General features: G+C 32.8%; 1 protein-coding gene across 1 annotated transcript; it reads left to right on the forward strand.

The window, feature by feature from the left end:
- Positions 1 to 1,198: 1,198 nt before the first annotated feature.
- Positions 1,199 to 13,830, forward strand: LOC149801944 (uncharacterized). The gene is made up of 3 exons (XM_089954368.1): positions 1,199 to 1,379; positions 10,178 to 10,402; positions 11,418 to 13,830. The coding sequence occupies exons 1-3, from the start codon at positions 1,268 to 1,270 to the stop codon at positions 11,759 to 11,761; spliced, it is 681 nt and encodes a 226-aa protein (XP_089810494.1). The 5' UTR covers positions 1,199 to 1,267; the 3' UTR covers positions 11,762 to 13,830.
- Positions 13,831 to 14,585: the final 755 nt, after the last annotated feature.

A 14,585-nucleotide genomic window follows, 5' to 3' on the forward strand; every position in this document is an offset into this window, starting at 1 on the left:
CAGAAGTGTACTTCTTGAAATTACCCCATCGTAGTAGGTCATTCCGAGTCAGAAAAGAAATAACTGTTATGTCGTGGTAATCTGTTTGACCCTGGATTAGGTTACAGAAGATGATTCACCTTTGGAAACAGCTGTATTACAAAATGACATTTATATTCTTAAAGAAAACTTAGAATGAGAAGTTCTCGAAGAGGTCTTAATTAGACTTCCCAAGGGATTTGTTAAAGCTTTCATTCCATGATTTACTTGTCTTTCTTCCTCACAAAATTAAAAACATTAAAACATATCGCACAAAACGCAAAAAAAATTTCACCTGAAATGCCCGTTCTATCAACGCAGTTTTATTCCAATAGAAAGGCGGTTCGTTCTAAGATGGCGTTTGATATGAGACCGAGTGTAAGTCATGAGAGGTAATGCATTAATTTAGGATAATCTTACTGAGTGTAAGGCATGAGAGATAATGCATTCATTTTGGATAATCTTACTGAGTGTAAGTCATGAGAGATAATGCATTAATTTTGGATAATCTTACTGAGTGTAAGTCATGAGAAATAATGCATTAATTTAGGATAATCTTACTGAGTGTAAGTCTTGAGAGGTAATGCAATAATTTAGGATAATCTTACTGAGTGTAAGTCTTGAGAGGTAATGCATTAATTTAGGATAATCTTACTCGTCGTTAATTTAGCTCTAAAATTCTAAAATTTGATTTAGAGAACCAGATTGTTTAATGTACATGTATTGTTATACAAGAAACATGAAATGGACATGTATTGTTATACAAGAAACATGAAATGGACATGTATTGTTGTTATACAAGAAACATGAAATGTACATGTATTGTTATACAAGAAACATGAAACGGAATACAAGAAACATGAAATCTATATGAATTGTTATACAAAAAACATGAAAAATGTAATCTGCTACAATTTCAGAGCTTCTTTAGGCGTGTCAGTTGTTTATAAATCACAATTTTTGGATGACCTCTTTTTGTAAATTATTATCCTATAATTTATTTCTACTGTTAAAGGTGAAATGTATCTCAAATTGATGCAAGCATCTTTTACGATGGGTGTAATGCATGATTGCTAATTCTACATCACATCAACGAATAATTGTATTGGTAGTAGTTATTACTATTATCATTATTATTATTATTATTATTATTATTATTATTATTATAGATTGTGGTAAACCTAATATTGAGAATGTCATAATAACTCCATTGGAAGCTGGTACTCTACAATCTGATCCGGTGAGGGATATGAATTGTACAAACGACACTGTTATCGTCCCGACAAACTATGCCTACGACCCTGTGTTTAAGTTGAACTGCACTGATAATGGCTGGTACTATAATTTCGTCTGTAAGAAAGGTAAGTAATAGTTCATAATGACCCCTCTCTTTCTCTTTCTCTCTCTCTCTCTCTCTCTCTCTCTCTATATATATATATATATATATATATATATATATATATATATATATATATATATATATATATATGAGTACCTGCATCACTGGCCTATGTTTTGAGTGTGTATTGAGTGGAGCGCAAATACGCTCAAAAACAGCGAACAAGAATCAATAAATCACACGTAATTGTATCAATGATCATATTAGCTGTGCGTTGCGTCGTAAACTTTCTTAAGTTAATTATGCTATTGACGTAAAACTTTATAATGCAAGGACCAATAGTACTCTCCTATGGCTTTACAACTTACTTTTTTAGAGAATTTGCCGATGCATAGTAAACAAAATGCAAAATAATGACCACACTGAGAAAATAATTTCAGTACCGTATTCAATAAGTTACTATATCACAGTCTTTACTCTCATTATCATGAAATAATTCTTCTAATAATAAACGGAGTTGTTAATGTGCAGGTATACTTCAAAATAAACAATTGGATAGACAGAAACTAACTCGACAAGAGTCCATCCGCGGAATGCTATGGGGGAACATAGCCGAAGACAACACGAAGCACAACACCTACTATTGTTCGTTAATATTTTAGTCTATAGGGAATTTAAAGGTGTTATTAAGCATGTTCTGTATCTCAAATGAGTAAACTTAGTCTTTAAAACCGAGAATTTATGCAGTACCAAGTTTCGTCGCGGAAAATGTTCTCTATAATTGAAAACCACTTCATTATATAAAGTCGGACACTAAAAAATAAATGAGAACGCGTAGATTTACCCCGCATTTGAAAAGAAAGCTTAAATAGTGTTTAAAACAAGACATGCCAAAACGTAAGGGGAACAAAAAATTCTTGTACTTCTAGCAAATGAGACAGCAAGATGCAATCTCCAATATATGTGTGAGTGTGTCTGATTTGGAATTGTAACGTAACTTTAACAATATTTCCGTCATATTGCTACGATGTCTGCAGTGTGACAGTTTACAGTGATGTCTAGCACTGGGGCATCATGCCACAGACATGTAGCATGATGTCCCACCCAGTCACGTTATCCTGACACCAGGCTGACTAGTCCTAACACTGACCTCTTTATGCTGAGCGCCAAGCGAGTCAGCTGTTAGTACCATTTGGTCTTTGGTATGACTTGGCCGGGGTTTCAACCCATGACCTCCCGCATGTGAGGCGGACGCTCTAACCACTAGGCTACCGGAGCGGTATCAATCTCCGGTAAAAGTGAAACATTATATAAAACGAAAATGCAAGAGAGAATTAAAACAAACATATTACGGTAAGGATAACATACAGTAAGATTGACACAGTCTATAACATACGCCACGAAAGGAACTATAAAGTCCGTTCGCGGAGCGTACAAAAATAATTTCTGCTGGAGACTTTTTTCCTTCTGAATGTCTTAAGTGCTGAAGTTCCAATATAACTACCCGAAGAGACAGAAACGTAAGACAATGATAGTTTTTTTTGTGTGCAAATAAATGATAACAAAAGTTACATACATACTGTCTCAAACACTTCAATAACTCTGAGTGAAATATATTGAAATATTGATAGTTAAATAAATTAAAATGAAGATTCTATGGTAGATCAACAGGTTTCAAAACAAGTCAGAAAAGCTTACAACCCCATTAGAATTCAACTGAAAAAGTATGGTCTCACGCCATTTAAACATAATTATCGTTAACAGATTTAGAGATAAAGAAATATTTGAATTCGTCCAATACACAAGAACTAATTAGTTAAAAATAATATACTGAATTTTGTGTTGTTGATAACTCTATTGATACCATACCTAAAAAGATTATGTTGTAAAATTTGAAAATAAATTATCCGTATCAGGTAAAAGTTCCCTATGTTATTTATTGCTTTTCGTGAAACTCATCTTTCCATAGATAAAATATTAGATTTGTTTCGTACATCCTGTACACCGATCAGACATATTATGGACTATGGAGATATACGAACACATTCCATTAGGGTTTTTATTGCACCTGAAGACAATTCACAATTCACAAGTCCATTACAGAGGTAATGACGTCATTAAATGTTGTGTAGAATCTGAAAATGGCCAGCTACGACATCATCTGAACAAAATGCAAAACCTATTATATTCACAGAGACGGTTGAAAACGAAATTAATTCAATAAATACATGCCATATTTCTGAAAGAAAAATATTGGAAGAGAAAGTTTGTGAGTGTGCTGGGGCTGCTGATAAGAAATGCAATTTCAATTTTAAGTGCCTAAACATGCCTCGCTATTCATTCACAACTTATTAGGTTATGACAATCGTCTGCTCGTGAAGACGCTTGCCATAAAATGATCCAAACAAAGAGGAACAGACCATTCACTGGTGGTGAAAGTAAATCAAAATAATGTGAATTCATTCTGATAAGACTTAGCATTGGATATGTTGCAAAGGATTGTAATGAAATAGCTGCAGCGCTGGGTTCTCTGAACACTCATTAGAACTGATAGCGAAAAACACTAATGATTAAACATTTCAAAGAAGCATGGACACATTTGGGCGACACTACGTGAGACATATTGCGACAAGAAGCATGCACTGGTGGTGAAATTAAATCCAAATAATGTTAATTCATTCATTTTCTTATGCATCATTTTTCATGGATTGAGGAGCGATCACATTTTCGTCGGTACTGCAGTTTCTTGATTGTGGATATATCCTATTATTTAGACGCAACTGTTACTTCACGACAAATAGCAAATTCAGAATATTGGATGACATTTTGCCAATACGAATACATGAATAAATTTCAAAAGTTACTAAATAGCAATGCCGCTAAAATAAGCTCTTTTTACTTATCATTTACGTTTCAAACATTAGATTAAGATTACGGAATGTACATGATGTGATGACAAACTTCAATCCTCAAACGTTGGCTCATTTAAGACAGCTACTCCGTAATTTGTTATGTATATACTTATAAAATTAGGCTAGATACAATTGTTGTTGTTGTGGTTGTTCTAGGGTTTAACGCCATTTTTCAGCACAAGAAAGGCTATACATGGCGACTAGTATAACTGGTGAAGGAAAAAACCTGGAAAACCCCGGGAAGAACCTCTGACCAACGAGAAGCTACTCGCAGGCTTTCTCACGTACCCACGTTAGCCGAACCTGAGACTCGAACCCACGCATACAGAGGTGAGATGGCAGTGATCGGTAACGGTGAGCGCTTTAGACCACTCGGCCACTCGGGACCCCAGATGCAATTATTGTTAGTGTAAAACTTCTTAACACTTACGTTACAGACTTATGTCAGGTTTCTCTTGTTCATCAAGTATGTCGTATGCCTCTGTAAACAATTGTAAGTGACAAACAGATCAATACAAAGAATTGTCAGTTTTAAATTGTGTATCATTCTCTATGGCCCTTCATTTGAACTTTTGGTGTATCAAGGTGTTAATATAGAGTAATATTTGTATTGCTTTAATTTTAATATCATGAATGTTTGCTATATTTTAACCTTTGCAAAACAATTGTACTAAACGAGACAATATAATTCAACATTAAAGAGAGCAATATTGTTCTTCCTTTTGTTTTAATATTGTAAAGGTTTTCGTTCTTTTAAACTTTGTAAATTAATCTACACAATGGCATATGATTCTACCTTAATTATAAAATGGAACGATTGTTTCAGGAACCATATTAGATTCACTTTTTGGATTCTGTCATATATATCTATAAGGTAAAAGATAAATTTCTAATGTAATTACTACCTTCATTAATTGATACATTCATAATACTTAATTCAGTATACATTATTAAAGGAAATTGAAACTGTAAGCTTCTATTTCTTTAGGCATGTTCCGGAATTTTAAGGGCTTTTAAATTTCATACAAATCTTCAGAATTAATTTTGATGTTAGTATCTATTCATGTATCAAATAACCATGTAATCACCCAAGTGTTTTACTTATATCATAATGTATAGAATGAGTTGTAAAAGAAGGTGCAAAAGACCCTTCCCAATAGTCATGAGTCATCCTCAGTTGGACCAGCAACCCATGCGCACACTTTAACTGTACTTTAACCTCTTCATTCTGTATTCGTTTCTATATTTCATCTATCAGTTTTGCTTCGCATATACAATTTCAACTTCACTAGACCATTTATTTTAGCAGTTTAATTATAGTTGTCACTAGGTGTCAAAAGAATGTTATGTGATAGCTGTGAAAACTGAATCTTCAAAGTCTATGCATCAACACATTGTTAAAAGTATGCTTGTTCATATTTTATCTTGATGCTGTAAAAATATCTTGCAATAACTGATTTTGAGTTTGATTAACTGCGTGACAGTACATTGTAACTCATGGTTTTGTGTTTTGGTTATAATCAAGCTTAAAATGTTGTCAGGGAAAACTAGATAATTTAATTAATATTACACCACATTTGATTGATATTTTAGAGGCATTTAAATGCTTCCTAATTGAATCAACATCTGTCGGTGTTCATTACATTTTACGATGTTCAAAATTTCCCAGACCATCCTTTACTTTTCATATTATAATTATTCTTGAGCATTTTGGAATGTAGTGAAAGTCAGAAACATATTTTGTTATGTTGTCTCTTTTAATTTCTTCCGTGATGTCATGTATTATCCATCTTGGACATTGTCTACCATGAAGTCGTGTGGTTACCTATTTTATGTGTGTCATTTCTGTTGTTTGCATATGATATTTTTGAAGTGCTTTTCTTTTTCCCTATGTTGCCGTGATCAGTACAAATTGGTATATCATGAATTACTTAACGTCTTAATTGTCTAGTGCGTTATTATTGTTTTTCCACATTTCATTTGTCACATTATAAAAACTAGTTATGTTTCAAAAAGTCAAACTTTTCATGCTCCTTATTTCTATTATTATGCAGTCTACTTCAGTTGTCTCCAATGATGATCTACACATTGATATATCGTCTCAGTAGGAGAGGTTTATCCTTGAGACATCACTTGTGTTCGTGGAATAATATTTCCGGCTAGTTCTCAGCTGTAATTCATCATATGATTTCCATTTCATAAGTAGATACCTTGTACTGTTAATTTATTTTGGTCTTCAAGATATTTAAATTTGTATGCGCCATCTTGCTTACATATACAAATAACTATTCTTCATACAATTTTCCCTTTATATCCCTCTATATCCGGCCATTTTAAGTCTTCTGGTCTATAAATTACCGGATCACCCACAGTTACATGCCTGATTTTAAATACTTCTTCGTTCAATGAGTGAAGGTAGACCCAATAAAAACATTGTTATACGAGATTCTTACTGTTGCACGAAACTTATGTTTACAAATGTAGCAGGCGTCGAATCAGGTAGAAAGATGTATCCATACTTTTGATATATTTTTTATTGCTTGATTCTTTCGAAATCATGTATATTAATGGGTGATAAGTATTTTTATATTTTTCCTTTAGCTTTGTAAAATCATCGACCCATTCTGTTAAACTGTTTCACTCCACATGCTTTTCTGTATGGGTAACTTAAAATATACTCCAAGTTTACCTTTTCCAATAAGTATTTAATATTTTGTGTGAAAACTTATTCTTCATCAAACTATATTTTTCAGGCTTTCATATTTGGTTCTTTTTTAAAGCATCAAACAATCTCCTTCTTTCGTTTTCCCTTTCTTAGCCCATGTATGTTTGTAGAAAATATACTCATCACTGTCAAATAGTATCTACATTCCCCTACTTAGTCCATGTATGTTTGTAGAGAATATATATCGCTGTCAAACTATATCTGTATTCCATTTCTTGGTCCGTGTATGTTAAAAGAAAACATATATCACTGTCAAACTGTATATGTATTCCCCTTCTTAGTCCATGTATGTTTGTAGTGTGTATGTATGTCTCTCTCTCGCTCTCTCTCTCTCTCTCTCTCTCTCTCTCTCTCTCTATATATATATATATATATATATATATATATATAACTTTCAAACTGTATTTGTATCCATCGTTGTCTGTCTCTTTACAATAATTGCATGCACAACTTATTCTGACTGCCACTGATCAACCATGTGACTAACTTAAACTCATTTGCAGGGAAATGTTTTCTCTTGTTTGCTGTGTAATGAGTAGGTACATAGTTCAATTAACGGTTCGTTCAATTTAGTGTATTTTAAGCGATTTCATTTTTTTGTCATCAGATAAGATAAGCTGCAAATTTGTGTCTGCTAAAAACATCGCAGGCTACATTTTGTAATGTTTAAAATAGACAAATCAACATATTTCTAGACCTATATGTTATTGTGTGTGTGTGTGTGTGTGTTTCATTTGCTGTAACAGCATAGTGTTGGTCCAATTTCATGGCATTGTAAGAGAATACCCCCAGTAAGTTAGAGGAGTTATCGACTTTGTCTTATGTTTACTCCATATCTAATACTGTCATAATTAGATGTTAAAGCTTACACATACTTTCCACCAAATTATAAATATTATTTCAACAAGCAAACTGTTGACATACTATCATCAAGCAATTCCCAGGGCATGAAAACGTTGTTTTAAAGGACAATATATAAATACAATTTGCAAGTTTCTTTACGGGAAAGCGTTGTGGGAGTTGGACGTTCAGTTCTCAGTTATAAAGGTCAAGTTTACAAGTGAACACGTTTGTTCCCATCAGCTTTAAGCAGGAAAGCCGACATTCCGTTGTAAAGAATGTCGTTGCAACGAGAGTCAAGTGTAGTATGGGTTAGATGTTGTCAATAAGTATGCACTTGAACTAAACAAGATGTTTGAACCAATACTATGAGCCATGCACTGTTGTTTCCTTGACATTGTTAAAGCAGATGACCAAAGAAAGTGTGCTATGTTATATCAAGGGAAATAACATTGAAAGACTATGATGTTAATTAAAAACCTCTTTACAGCCTACATATTTGTTGGGATACATTGTTAGTACTAAATGGTAAATTTCGTGGAATCACAGTGATTCCCTCACCTGTCAATATGAACAATACATTTTCTTATTGATTTAATTTTTGGGATGGTCGCTACCAAGGAGAAGTTGAAATTGAAACTTCAGGAATATTTAATTGAGACGTTTTGAGGTTTTTAAACTAAAAGTGTCCAGTTTGATGTAAACCTTATCTCAAAACTCGTGTGTATCATAAAGAAGACATAAGATGACAATAATATAGCTAATTGATAGCATTTATCACACTTATCAATTGCACAGATAATCAATGGTATTTATCACACTTATCAATAGTACAGATCATCAATGGCATTTATCACTCTTATCGATTTGCTCAGATTATCAATGGTATTTATCACACTTATCAATTGCACAGATTATCAATGGCATTTATCACTCTTGTCAATAGTACATATTATCAATGGCATTTATCATCAATGGCATTTATCACACTTATCAATAGCACAAATTATCAATAACATTTATCACACTTTTTCAATGACATTTATAGTTCAATGGCATTTATCATCCATGGCATTTATCACACTTATCAATAGTACAAATTATCAATGGCATTTATCACACTTTTCAATAGTACTTATTAACATTGGCACTTATCACACTTATTAATAGTACAGATCATCCATGGCATGTATCACACTTATCAATAGTGCATATCATAAATGGCATTTATCCCACTTATCAATAGTACAGATCATCAATGGCATTTATCACACTTTTCAATGGTACAGTTCATCAATGGCATTTATCACACTTATCAATAGTACATATCACCAATGGCATTTATCACACATATCAATAATACATTTCATCAATGCCTTTATCACACTTATCAAGAGTACAGATGTTCAATAGCATTTATCACACGTTTTAATGGTACAGATCATCAATGGCATTTATCACACTTTTTAATGGTACATAAATGGCATCTAACACACTTTTCAATGGTACAGATCATCAGTGGCATTTATCACATGTATCAATGGTACATATCTTCAATGCCATTCATCACACTTATCAATTGTACATATTATCAATGGCATTTAATTTATCACATATATCAATAGTAAAGATCATCAATGGCATTTATCACACTTATTAATGGTTTAGATCATCAATGGCATTTATCACACGTATCAATGGTTCAGATCATCAATGGCATTTATCACACTTATCAGTAGTACAGTACAGATTATCAATGACATTTATCACATTTATCTATAATACAGATCATCAACGGCATTTATGAGACTTATCAATGGTACCGATTATAAATGATATTTATCACATTCATCAATAGTACAGATTATAAATGGTGTTTATCACATTTATAAATAGTACAGATTATCAATGGAATGTATCATATTTATCAATATTACAGATTATCAATATAACATTTATCACACTTCCTCCGTTGCTTAACTACGTGTCGTTCATCATGGTATGAACGTATTCACGTTCCTTAACTTGGGAATGTTTATGTAGGTAATAATTAAATCGACATATATACTACAAAAGAATTGGTTCCTTTATAAATAAATAAAACAAAATAAAATAAAATCAACACCATATTTAACTAGAGACGTTTCTTTGAAATTTACCACAAAACATGTGTGACCAGAAAATTGTTTTTCTTGATTTTATATTTCTATACATTATGCATTTAGTCATGATACAGTTTCTTCCCCTGAACCAATGGAAGGAAAGAAAGTTTTATAATAAAAAGCTCAAATTTCTCATTAACTAAACTTCATATCCATGTCATATATTTTGTTTATTTTTCAGATTGTGGCCCTGCTCCAAATATCACTCACGCGACTTTGATTTATGATCCATACTATCTTCACGGCTGGTACACTGGTTTTAAACCTAAGTTTGACTATGTTGAAACTTTGGCTGGTTCAAGGGCTTTCTATTTGTACGACAATAAACATGGATTGAATGGAACGAAAAATGTTCTTGTATGTCAAGAAAATGGCTCTTGGGAACAACTCTCCTTCGGTTGCAGAGGTAAATATAGTACATTTTCACCCAATGAATACATAAATAGTCCATGTGTTATTGATATCATTACTGATTTCACTAGTATAGACATATATTGAAATAGATAGACACGAAGAAAGAAAACGCATATAATTAAGTACACGAAGAAGTAAACGGATTCCTTATAATTGTGCACTATCTCTTCACTCTTTGCTGAAAAAAGATGGGAACCTTTTTAAGTGACTTGCAGCACCTTTTATAATATTTGAGAGAATAGTTGAGACGTTAAGAGCTAAGTTAGGTTTCAGACAGGTTATTCGGTCTTAAAAGTGTACAGACAGGTTATTCGGTCTTAAAGGTGTACAGACAGGTTATTCGGTCTTAAAGGTGTACAGGCAGGTTATTCGGTCTTAAAGGTGTACAGACAGGTTATTCGGTCTTAAAGGTGTACATACAAGTTATTCGGTCTTAAACATGTACAGACAGGTTATTCGGTCTTAAAGGTGTACAGGCAGATTATTCGGTCTTAAAGGTGTACAGACAGGTTATTCGGTCTTAAAGGTGTATGGTGTACGTACCATGTGTTAGACATGAGCTTTGATTGTTAAAAAGGTTATTTTTGTATACCCATGTCAAACAAGGTGTGAAGAACTAACATCTTTTGCATTGAGCCCACATTTGTTTGGATTATAAGCCAGTGATATGCCAAAACAAAAGTTAAATATGATAACTAATCTCATTTGCAGTCAAACTCAAAAGTTATATATGATAACTAACCTCACTGGCAGTCAAACTCAAACTAAGCATAGATAAAACCTCTCTCATACGTAATGGATTCGTCGCAATGAATATGAGATTAAAATAAATTAGGAGGCAGGCTCCTTACTTTCTGCATATATGGTTCACGAATGTTGAACCCCGGTTCTCGCGTGTGTATAAGAATAAAGAATAGGCTTTCTATTTGTGAAGGCTCAATACTAGAAACTTGCCTGTAGATTTATAGATTTGGTCTAATTCTTCCAATGTTTAAATTCTATTTCAGATTGTACAAGGACGGAGCCTTTGATTTTTGAGCACAGTTTGAAATCTTATGGCTTTGGTCCGAACGCTACGTTCTTAGAGAATGTGCTAAACGGTACCCTGCCATATTATCCTGGTGTAGGATTTGATACGTATTATCGAAAATGCCTCGATAGTTTCAAACAGACATGTAACGCTCTATGTGTTAGTGTAACTACGTCGAGCGTATCCTATGATTATTTTAAATATGTATTAAAGTGCAGATGTTCCAACACGACTATGACAAGTGAGCCGTACAAGTTCATGGTCTTTACTGAGTATTTATGGTATTTCCAGCGCAACTGTGTGGACTTCGAAAATAATTGAACGAATCATATAACAGCTGATTAACTTCTTATAAAAAGTAATATAGAAATAAAAGGAACAGTGCATGCAACTTAGATCACGTGTTATGGTTGCTTAACTGACTCCTTGCATGCAAGTTAAGCTGATTTTTATGCAGTCTTGTAAAATACATTTTCAGATATTTTCCTTTTGTTTCATTTTCCCTAGACACAATATTGTCTTCTTTAATCATGCTCTCCACTTGATTTGTCCATTTGTCCGTCATTTCATCCGTCCTTCTATCGTCGGGATATAGCTATTTTTAACCCTTTTGACTAAACGAGCTCATGGTGAAGCTCTGCGTCCGTAGTGCGACTGACAACATTTATTACTTTCAACTTCTCAAAAACCCCACCCCCTACATCAATTTCAACTAAATTTGGCAGAGAGCATTCTGTTATGAAGGGCTTTCAAACTGATATGGAAGATATCAATCTGTCATCAAATGGCGGCCTTTATTAAAAATAGGACACTGCTTAAACTACTTTTTTCTCAAACCATTCTTCAGAAGTTGACCAGATTTGAGCAGAAAACATTCTTATTTCTAGTAGTAATAATTTTCAATGAATTTGTTTTACAAAATGTGCCAAACAACTATTAAATATGATGGATGTTACTAAAAGCAGAACATTTTTTAAACGACGTCTTCTCAAATGCAAATTAAACAGAATTTGACGAAATTTGGCAGAAAACAATATGGCATGAGTTGATTTAGCAAGTGATGCCGATCTGACCTTAAATATGACCACTGTTACTATATACAGAAAGTCGTTTAAACGACTTTTTCTAAAGTACCACTTAACAGACTATGACTATATTTAAAAGAACGTTCTCTCACACCGATAGCTTTAAGTGTTGTAAAAATTATGCATATTTGCCATTTAAAAAAATGGTTACCGTTAATGAAAACTGAAATTCTTTGATACGATTCCTCAAAAACCACTGCATAGAACTGGCAAAATTTAACACAAAAAAAGCCTTTCAGGCATTATGGTTTCAATGTTTAAGCACATCAGACCGTAAACCAGTTAATCTTATGTTATGGCCTTGCCTCCATGGTGCTTCATATGTCCGTCAACATTTGCTATTTTTATAAATTTGAACAACATGATATGACAGGATATTAAACAATTTCAATGCCTTATTGCGACATGATATTCTCTCACATTTATGCAATTAATGCTGCTCTGCTATCAGATATGGTACTTGTTACAAGAAGTATAAAACCATTTCGTCTAATTCGTTTTTAAAAAAAAACCAACTGACCACTTTTACTAGAAAAGAAAAAAAAGAACATTTATGTGACTTCTTCAAAGCTCTGCACGATTTTGAAAACACTTTTCATGAGGCATCTTTACATGTATTTATTTTACGCATTATATGTTTCTCTCAACAATATGACCACTGCTACTAAATAAATTACTTCAATCAACACTTATGACTGTCAACATTTATCTTTTACTACTATAAGGACCATTTTTAAATAAAAAAAAGTATATTTTATTCACAGCGGTATGCATGTTTATTTCAGAAAGATTTTGGATGAATCCCAAAATAGCTCTCCTTTTGTGTACAAATTGCATTCGCATCCAAATGGCTGAACAAGTTACACATCCAACTCAGGATACGTTTCAAAAGAACTATATCTCTGGTTTTATTCGATGAAAATTAAACTAAACGTAAAGGCATTTATCTAATTTTTTTTAGGAAAGATTCCTTTAAATTATAGATAACGTTTATCTGGTTCCGTGTTCATCTTCACGGAACCACTTTTGTGCCAAAGATAAATGGATGGTTCATATCTAGATACTGAAACCTGATTATCACCCTTGTAATTATTACAACCGTTTCCAATCTCAGGTTGAAATTTGATGCTGTAGATACAATTTGCTCATTGTTAGTCCGTGTTTCCTAAAATATGTGTGCTCATGTTATAATCTTATTTATTTTGATTCAATTTAAATGCATTTATCTTGAAAGTCAACCTGGTAAATGTATGCTTTGTGGATGGTCTGGATCTATAAGTGACCTCGGCTTTTGCATTCTTGGCGCATAAGGTATGCATAACTGCCATCTACGTTTGCTACATGTTTCTTTTTATTTCTTTCTCATTATTGAAAAGATTCACCGTGATGTACTTTCATAGTTGTTTTACGGAATAAAAAAATTTAATAGTGATGACAATCATTAATATTGCCTTTTGTGTATTTTATGTTTGATTAACCACAGAGATCTATTCACATATATTTGGTACAGTCAGTATTTGATTGCAAACTGTTACAAATGCAATAGAGAAAATGAAATTAAAATACGAGAGATGTACAGATTGTGTCAAATCAACAATTTAAAATTGTTTTAAAGTAGAGTAAATGAACATATATGATGGAAGAATCAACAATCATTTTCATGTGAATTTTGTAAAACAGTATAATGATGTTCAATCCATTTACACAAGAAAGGAAATTTATATCCAAATTTATATGCACTGTTTAATAAATTAAAGTTGTGCAGTAGGAATAAGTGAATTGTGTATGATCTAAATAAGGGTCTTTTTATAGATTTAATGAGCACAACATTTTGTCATCAATCCCATTTTACTGCAAATCCCATTGCTAATATTTTTTCACTTACATATTAATCAACTAAGCCACGTAGTCTAACATCTGCTACAGGTATATCATGTCTGCCTTTAACTGATCAAAGTGTTTCTGAGCTTGTTAAGTCTGGTGACATATTTATATTTACTTGCAGTTGAGTGAAATCTGGGCCAATATCATCAAATATCTATATAAACAACATTTATTAA

Source organism: Sinohyriopsis cumingii, chromosome 4 (genome assembly GCF_028554795.1).
Source record: "Sinohyriopsis cumingii isolate HCF-2022 chromosome 4, ASM2855479v2, whole genome shotgun sequence".
Lineage (NCBI taxonomy): Eukaryota > Metazoa > Mollusca > Bivalvia > Unionida > Unionidae > Sinohyriopsis > Sinohyriopsis cumingii.

What these genes read in the sequence shown, in the direction of transcription:
- LOC149801944 (XM_089954368.1), top strand. Translation starts at nt 1,268, where the DNA reads ATGAATTGTACAAACGACACTGTTATCGTCCCGACAAACTATGCCTAC. An exon ending in TAATTTCGTCTGTAAGAAAG is followed by an intron (nt 1,380 to 10,177) that starts GTAAGTAATAGT and finishes TTTATTTTTCAG; the next exon opens with ATTGTGGCCCTGCTCCAAAT. An exon ending in ACTCTCCTTCGGTTGCAGAG is followed by an intron (nt 10,403 to 11,417) that starts GTAAATATAGTA and finishes ATTCTATTTCAG; the next exon opens with ATTGTACAAGGACGGAGCCT.